We start from the raw sequence: 9,305 nt of genomic DNA on the forward strand, positions 1-9,305 counted from the left end.
ATAGTATATGATTGAACTGTTTTGACTGGGAAGCTCGTGACAGGCTTTAAGCTTACTGTATGTTTCATAGTATATGATTGAACTGTTTTGACTGGGAAGCACGTGACAGGCTTTAAGCTTACTGTATGTTTCATAGTATATGATTGAACTGTTTTGACTGGGAAGCTCGTGACAGGCTTTAAGCTTACTGTATGTTTCATAGTATATGATTGAACTGTTTTGACTGGGAAGCACGTGACAGGCTTTAAGCTTACTGTATGTTTCATAGTATATGATTGAACTGTTTTGACTGGGAAGCACGTGACAGGCTTTAAGCTTACTGTATGTTTCATAGTATATGATTGAACTGTTTTGACTGGGAAGCTCGTGACAGGCTTTAAGCTTACTGTATGTTTCATAGTATATGATTGAACTGTTTTGACTGGGAAGCTCGTGACAGGCATTAAGCTTACTGTTTGTTTCATAGTATATGATTGAACTGTTTTGACTGGGAAGCTCGTGACAGGCTTTAAGCTTACTGTATGTTTCATAGTATACGATTAAACTGTTTTGACTGGGAAGCTCGTGACAGGCTTTAAGCTTACTGTTTGTTTCATAGTATACGATTGAACTGTTTTGACTGGGAAGCACGTGACAGGCTTTAAGCTTACTGTTTGTTTCATAGTATACGATTGAACTGTTTTGACTGGGAAGCACGTGACAGGCTTTAAGCTTACTGTATGTTTCATAGTATACGATTGAACTGTTTTGACTGGGAAGCACGTGACAGGCTTTAAGCTTACTGTATGTTTCATAGTATACGATTGAACTGTTTTGACTGGGAAGCACGTGACAGGCTTTAAGCTTACTGTTTGTTTCATAGTATAGGATTAAACTGTTTTGACTGGGAAGCACGTGACAGGCTTTAAGCTTACTGTTTGTTTCATAGTATACGATTGAACTGTTTTGACTGGGAAGCACGTGACAGGCTTTAAGCTTACTGTATGTTTCATAGTATACGATTGAACTGTTTTGACTGGGAAGCTCGTGACAGGCTTTAAGCTTACTGTATGTTTCATAGTATACGATTGAACTGTTTTGACTGGGAAGCACGTGACAGGCTTTAAGCTTACTGTATGTTTCATAGTATACGATTGAACTGTTTTGACTGGGAAGCACGTGACAGGCTTTAAGCTTACTGTATGTTTCATAGTATACGATTGAACTGTTTTGACTGGGAAGCACGTGACAGGCTTTAAGCTTACTGTATGTTTCATAGTATACGATTGAACTGTTTTGACTGGGAAGCACGTGACAGGCTTTAAGCTTACTGTTTGTTTCATAGTATATGATTAAACTGTTTTGACTGGGAAGCACGTGACAGGCTTTAAGCTTACTGTATGTTTCATAGTATACGATTGAACTGTTTTGACTGGGAAGCTCGTGACAGGCTTTAAGCTTACTGTTTGTTTCATAGTATATGATTAAACTGTTTTGACTGGGAAGCACGTGACAGGCTTTAAGCTTACTGTATGTTTCATAGTATACGATTGAACTGTTTTGACTGGGAAGCTCGTGACAGGCTTTAAGCTTACTGTTTGTTTCATAGTATACGATTAAACTGTTTTGACTGGGAAGCACGTGACAGGCTTTAAGCTTACTGTATGTTTCATAGTATACGATTGAACTGTTTTGACTGGGAAGCACGTGACAGGCTTTGAATGTTTCATAGTATACGATTGAACTGTTTTGACTGGGAAGCTCGTGACAGGCTTTAAGCTTACTGTTTGTTTCATAGTATACGATTGAACTGTTTTTACTGGGAAGCACGTGACAGGCTTTAAGCTTACTGTATGTTCCATAGTATATGATTAAACTGTTTTGACTGGGAAGCACGTGACAGGCTTTAAGCTTACTGTATGTTTCATAGTATATGATTAAACTGTTTTGACTGGGAAGCACGTGACTTTAAGGCTTTAAGCTTACTGTATGTTTCATAGTATATGATTGAACTGTTTTGACTGGGAAGCTCGTGACAGGCTTTAAGCTTACTGTTTGTTTCATAGTATATGATTAAACTGTTTTGACTGGGAAGCACGTGACTTTAAGGCTTTAAGCTTACTGTTTGTTTCATAGTATATGATTAAACTGTTTTGACTGGGAAGCACGTGACAGGCTTTAAGCTTACTGTATGTTTCATAGTATATGATTAAACTGTTTTGACTGGGAAGCACGTGACTTTAAGGCTTTAAGCTTACTGTATGTTTCATAGTATATGATTAAACTGTTTTGACTGGGAAGCACGTGACAGGCTTTAAGCTTACTGTATGTTTCATAGTATATGATTGAACTGTTTTGACTGGGAAGCACGTGACAGGCTTTAAGCTTACTGTATGTTTCATAGTATATGATTAAACTGTTTTGACTGGGAAGCACGTGACAGGCTTTAAGCTTACTGTATGTTTCATAGTATATGATTAAACTGTTTTGACTGGGAAGCACGTGACAGGCTTTAAGCTTACTGTATGTTTCATAGTATATGATTGAACTGTTTTGACTGGGAAGCATGTGACAGGCTTTAAGCTTACTGTATGTTTCATAGTATATGATTGAACTGTTTTGACTGGGAAGCATGTGACAGGCTTTAAACTTACTGTATGTTTCATAGTATATGATTAAACTGTTTTGACTGATGAAACGTTGTGACGTTTTGGTTCGGCAACACAACATTTTTCCTTGAGCCAAGTCGATGTTCGTTAGTACGAAGTTTACGCCCCTTGGTCTGTGATTGGTCAATGGTATTACTGGACTAGGTACTGCTCCTAGTAGGAGTGGGAGCAATGAATGGGATTGTTTGCTGGCTAGTTTTAATGCACATTTTTCCACTTGAGAAATACCGCACCAAACGTTTTAGTTAATTTAGTAAAATTGCGCGACTAGGACCTTCCTGGCAAAAAAAACATAAAAAATAATTACACATTTCTTGATTTATCTTTATTATTTTCTTATTTTTTGAGGAAGTGTTACTGGGTATGTTGTTGCTACAGTGGCTCAAGCGGGACCAAACAGTAATACTGAGATTTTTCAAGCAAGAGGTCAGACGTTCGTTTCACCTAGCAGAGTTCTGCTAGAAGCAAACCGAACCGTATGTGGACGCCTCTAGTCCTATCAAGCCATGCTCACCCAGTAATACCTCTCGTCTCTCCACAGCCAGAGAGGCAGCCCCCAGACCAAGCACCAGATCTAGTCCCACTCAGAGTCGGAGAAAGCCAGCCAGAAATAGCCATACCCAAAGTCGAAGAGAGACGCGCAGACGCAGTCCCAGTCCCACTCCAAGTCGTAGAGAGCCAGCCAGTCCCAGTCCCACTCCAAGTCGTAGAGAGTCAGCCAGACCCAGCCCTACGCCCAGCCGGAGAGAGACACCCAGACCAGAACCCACCACCACCCCTACACCCAGTGCTGTTACCCAAGCCACCCCTACCCCCGGTGCTGTTACCCAAGCCACCCCAGCCTCAGGAGCTTTCAGCCGGATGGGATCAATAGCAAGTCTCTTCCGCTCCCATCGACGTGCCACTCCGGCACCTGGGCCAGTCAGCAACAACACTGGTGGCGTTAACCCATGTGAGTCCCGACCAGAGAGAATGATTGAGGCCTCTAGTAGCCAAAAGGCCATATTAGCACGGGCATCACCATTGAGGGCTTCCACCATTTTAATGTAGTCAACTGGGTGGCTTTCAAGTCCACTGGATAATCCCTCCTCGTGACATTCTTGGAGTCATGTACAACGGGTCATCAGGAGGGATCAGCCAATCAAGAAAATGGAAATTGCCTCAATGGCGCTGCCCATGCTGCCACAGACTCTATAATGGCACAGATACAAAGATGAGTCCTCTATACAGTGGGGCAAAAAAGTATTTAGTCAGCCACCAATTGTGCAAGTTCTCCCACTTAAAAATATGAGAGAGGCCTGTAATTTTCATCATAGGTACACTTCAACTATGACAGACAAAATGAGAAAATCACATTGTAGGATTTTGAATGAATTTATTTGCAAATTATGGTGGAAAATAAGTATTTGGTCACCTACAAACAAGCAAGATTTCTGGCTCTCACAGACCTGTAACTTCTTATTTAAGAGGCTCCTCTGTCCTCCACCTGTATTAATGGCACCTGTTTGAACTTGTTATCAGTATAAAAGACACCTGTCCACAATCTCAAACAGTCACACTCCAAACTCCACTATGGCCAAGACCAAAGAGCTGTCAAAGGACACCAGAAACAAAATTGTAGACCTGCACCAGGCTGGGAAGACTGAATCTGCAATAGGTAAGCAGCTTGGTTTGAAGAAATCAACTCTAGGAGCAATTATTAGGAAATGGAAGACATACAAGACCACTGATAATCTCCTCGATCTGGGGCTCCACGCAAGATCTCACCCCGTGGGGTCAAAATGATCACAAGAACGGTGAGCAAAAATCCCAGAACCACACGGGGGGACCTAGTGAATGACCTGCAGAGAGCTGGGACCAAAGTAACAAAGCCTATCATCGGTAACACACTACGCCGCCAGGGACTCAAATCCTGCAGTGCCAGATGTGTCACCCTGCTTAAGCCAGTACATGTCCAGGCCCATCTGAAGTTTGCTAGAGAGCATTTGGATGATCCAGAAGAAGATTGGGAGAATGTCATATGGTCAGATAAAACCAAAATATAACTTTTTGGTAAAAACTCAACTAGTCGTGTTTGGAGGAAAAAGAATGCTGAGTTGCATCCAAAGAACACCATACCTACTGTGAAGCATGGGGTGGAAACATCATGCTTTGGGGCTGTTTTTCTGCAAAGGGACCAGGACGACTGATCCGTGTAAAGGAAAGAATGAATGGGGCCATGTATCGTGAGATTTTGAGTGAAAACCTCCTTCCATCAGCAAGGGCATTGAAGATGAAACGTGGCTAGGTCTTTCAGCATGACAATGATCCCAAACACATCGCCCGGGCAACGAAGGAGTGGCTTCGTGAGAAGCATTTCAAGGTCCTGGAATGGCCTAGCCAGTCTCCAGATCTCAACCCCATAGAAAATCTTCGGAGGGAGTTGAAAGTCCGTGTTGCCCAGCAACAGCCCCAAAACATCACTGCTCTAGAGGAGATCTGCATGGAGGAATGGGCCAAAATACCAGCAACAGTGTGTGAAAGCCTTGTGAAGACTTACAGAAAACATTTGACCTCTGTCATTGCGAACAAAGGGTATATAACAAAGTATTGAGATAAACTTTTTTTATTGACCAAATACTTATTTCCGCCATCATTTGCAAATAAATTCATTAAAAATCCTACAATGTGATTTTCTGGATTTTTTTTCTCTCATTTTGTCTGTCATAGTAGAAGTGTACCTATGATGAAAATTATAGGCCTCTCTCATCTTTTTAAGTGGGAGAACTTGCACAATTGGTGGCTGACTAAATACTTTTTTGCCCCACTGTATATCTCTATGGTCCCGACCCTCAACGCTTTAACCCCATCAGAGGTCATAAACCCTGGTCTTACTAGCCTTTCTCCAGTGCAGACACTGTATAATGTACCTCAGAATGTACCTTGCAGGTGCCACAGCACATTGTTTGAAAATCATGGCTATAAACATACTGTTTTGACAGGGGGGATGGGTGCACTGACTGAATCCCAACCGGAAGTAAATACTAGCCTTTTCCTGGATCCGCCGACCCCTGACCCCATTATGAATCAGATGCCAGCTTTCCCTGCATGTGAGTCATCATTCATTCCTTTCCTTCATTCTCCAGTTCTTCCTCTCTACATCTGAGGAAAGCATATTGCCCTATATTTACAGTTACCCTTGTTGTGATCAGTGGTGTAAAGTACTTAATTAAATATACTTTAAAGTCCTACTTAAGTAGTTTCTTGGAGCATCTGTACAACTTTTACTTTACTACATTCCTAAAATAAATAATGTACTTTTTACTTGATATATTTTAACTGTCATCCAAAAGTACTCATTACATTTTGAATGCTTAGCAGGACAGGAAAATGGCCCAATTCACACACTTATAAAGAGAACACGTGGTCATCCCTACTGCCTCTGATCTGACGGACTCACTAAACACATATGCATCTTTTGTAAATGATGTCTCAGTGTTGGAATGTGCCCATGCTATATGTACATTTAAAAAGTAGAAAATGGTGTATTCTGCTTTACTTAATATAATATAACTTGTAATGATTTACACTTTTACTTTTGATAATTAATTATATTTAGAACCAGATACTTTTAGACTTTTACTGAAGTAGTGTTTTACTGGGTGACTTTCCCTTTTACTGGAGTAGTGTTTTACTGGGTGACTTTCCCTTTTACTGGAGTAGTGTTTGAAGTAGTATTTTACTGGGTGACTTTCCCTTTTACTGGAGTAGTGTTTTACTGGGTGACTTTCCCTTTTACTGGAGTAGTGTTTTACTGGGTGACTTTCCCTTTTACTGGAGTAGTGTTTTACTGGGTGACTTTCCCCTGAAGTAGTGTTTTACTGGGTGACTTTCCCTTTTACTGAGTAGTGTTTTACTGGGTGACTTTTTACTGGAGTAGTATTTTACCTTTTACTGAAGTAGTATTTTACTGGGTGACTTTCCCTTTTACTGGAGTAGTGTTTTACTGGGGGACTTTCCCTTTTACTGAAGTAGTGTTTTACTGGGTGACTTTCCCTTTTACTGGAGTAGTGTTTTACTGGGTGACTTTCCCTTTTACTGGAGTAGTGTTTTACTGAGTGACTTTCCCTTTTACTGGAGTAGTATTTTACTGAGTGACTTTCCCTTTTACTGAAGAGTAGTGTTTTACTGAGTGACTTTCCCTTTTACTGGAGTAGTTACTGAGTGTTTTACTGGGTGACTTTCCCTTTTACTGAAGTAGTGTTTTACTGAGTGACTTTCCCTTTTACTGGAGTAGTGTTTTACTGAGTGACTTTCCCTTTACTGGAGTAACTCTCCATTTAAGTATCTACTGAATACTTTTACTCAAGTTGGGTACTTTTTCCACCACTGGTTGTGATCCTCTCCCCTCATACTGCCTGTCTTCGTCTCCTGTAGTGAGGAGATAGACATCTCCAGCATCCAGGCCCCAGAGCCCAGGAGCAGAGAGGAGTTCCTGCAGTGTGAGTATAGAACAGCTAAACATCTACACAGACACAGCCTGTTCCAGTTAGCTCCCTACCATGTGGCCTTGGCCCTCACCCTTCCATGTTCGTAGACATGAAGGGAAAGGTATGAGCATTGTAGCATCCACCATATTGATTTCAACTTTCAGATCTGAAAACTTTAGAAGGTTAGGGCCAAGGGGAAGGAGTACTCACAACAGCTGACAACCAAATCTGCAAAGTCCTTATCCACACAACTTAACTATTCATCCATCCATCCCTCCCCCAGATGCCTGTACCCTGACCCTAGACACGAGGACAGCCCACCGGCGTCTGACCCTGTCGGAGAGCAACACCAAGGCCACCCTACAGGGGGCAGGGCAGCCCTACCCAGACTGCCCCCAACGCTTCGACGGCTGGACCCAGGTGCTGTGCCAGGCCCCCCTTTCCGCCCAGCGATGTTACTGGGAGGTGGATTGGCGGGGGAAGGGGTCATCAATGGGCGTGGCTTATGGAGCCCTGAGCAGGAAGGGGGCGGACGCCAGGGCGGGGCTTGGCTACAACGCCCAATCATGGAGCCTGGAGCTGTCGGATACGTGTTGCACGGCAATGCATGACAATGAGAAGAGGGACATCCCGGTGACATACTCACCGCGTCTGGGGTTGTTCCTGGACCTCAACGCGGGCACCCTGGCGTTCTATAGCGTGGCAGAGAGCATGGCGCACCTGCACACGTTCCGTGCCAACTTTACACAGCCACTGTATGCGGCCTTCGGGGTGGGAAGTGGGGTTGGTGTTGGACTGGACTTCGCTCTGGGTCAGTTCAGCCAGTCATCCGACAGCATCAAGATCTGCCCCATGTGAGGAGACCTATGACCTCTGTATAGATCTGCCCCATGTGATGAGGTCTACGACCTCTGTATAGGTCTGCCCCATGTGATGAGACCTACGACCTCTGTATAGATCTGCCCCATGTGATGAGACCTACGACCTCTGTATAGATCTGCCCCATGTGAGGAGACCTACGACATCTGTATAGACCTGCCCCATGTGATGTGACCTACGACCTCTGTATAGACCTGCCCCATGTGATGTGACCTACGACCTCTGTATAGACCTGCCCCATGTGACATGACCTACGACCTCTGTATAGACCTGCCCCATGTGATGTGACCTACGACCTCTGATCCCCATCTGCTATCACCGCATTATATGACATAATTTAACGAAAATGTGTTTGTTTCCTAAACATTTACAGAACAGCCCAAGTGCTGCACTTCTGACAAACAAATTACATACAAACACTAATAGAAGACTGAACTGACAAATGGTGTCACACACACACACACACACACGTTATAAGACAATAAATATAAGATAACCAAATCATTTCTCATTTCCTTTATTAAAGCAAATGCACCAAAAAAGGTCATCTTGGGTATTTTATGAAGCATGGAGGAGAGGCGCCAGGTCGAAAACAAAATAATGAACACTTCCAACTACACAGAGCCCATAACAACCTCCATCACCCATCAGCTACATTCAATAGAGCCAACGGTGTAAATGATAGAACTAGATTCAATAGAACGAACAGCCTCTCCTCCTATACCTCCCCCAGAGCAGAAACCCTAGTATAAAACTGATGCTCTTTCCTCGTGGTTACATAGGTAATAGGTATTACAACACACACAAGCCAACACAAAGCATTTCACTGTATTTAAAAATGGGTTTTGGTTTGCACTGATATACAGTTTTAAAAACATGACAGCTTGGATTCCCTTTTCAATGGTTCATCACACAATGGAGGCACAACAAAACATCTCAAATAAATGTCTACATGAAATCTTATTACCTTTGATAATGATAAAGTATTTGATGCTATAACCTAGTCTAAATATGAATATTTGTCACTAATAATATTTCCTAACTAGTGATCTCTGTAAATCAGGTTAAAAAGTGCAGTACATGAGTGGGACAGGTCAGATGGACGGACGGTAAGGAAAGAGGCGTAGCAGGGACGTCTGAGTCACACCAGGGGTCAAGTATGGGTCAAAGGGCACAGGGTCACACACTAGTCTAGCTAGCTTGAAATACGGAACCTGTCTTGCTAGCATTCCAGGTCATGTACTCTGTGTCATGTGAGCACAGACTGGTACCCAGGCTCTAGTCTAGCCCCTCCCCACTACACACTCCA

General features: G+C 42.8%; 1 protein-coding gene across 1 annotated transcript in view; it reads left to right on the forward strand.

The window, feature by feature from the left end:
- LOC124010739 overlaps positions 1-8,453 on the forward strand; it is a 19,334-nt gene extending 10,881 nt beyond the window's left edge. The window contains exons 11-15 of the mRNA XM_046323381.1: positions 3,190-3,600; positions 5,630-5,737; positions 5,840-5,843; positions 7,065-7,129; positions 7,401-8,453. Of these exons, the coding sequence (XP_046179337.1) occupies positions 3,190-3,600; positions 5,630-5,737; positions 5,840-5,843; positions 7,065-7,129; positions 7,401-7,975 (1,163 nt within the window). The 3' untranslated portion in view covers positions 7,976-8,453. The remainder of the gene's footprint in view (positions 1-3,189; positions 3,601-5,629; positions 5,738-5,839; positions 5,844-7,064; positions 7,130-7,400) is intronic.
- Positions 8,454-9,305: the final 852 nt, after the last annotated feature.

Source organism: Oncorhynchus gorbuscha, linkage group LG23 (genome assembly GCF_021184085.1).
Source record: "Oncorhynchus gorbuscha isolate QuinsamMale2020 ecotype Even-year linkage group LG23, OgorEven_v1.0, whole genome shotgun sequence".
In the NCBI taxonomy this organism is placed as follows: Eukaryota; Metazoa; Chordata; class Actinopteri; order Salmoniformes; family Salmonidae; genus Oncorhynchus; species Oncorhynchus gorbuscha.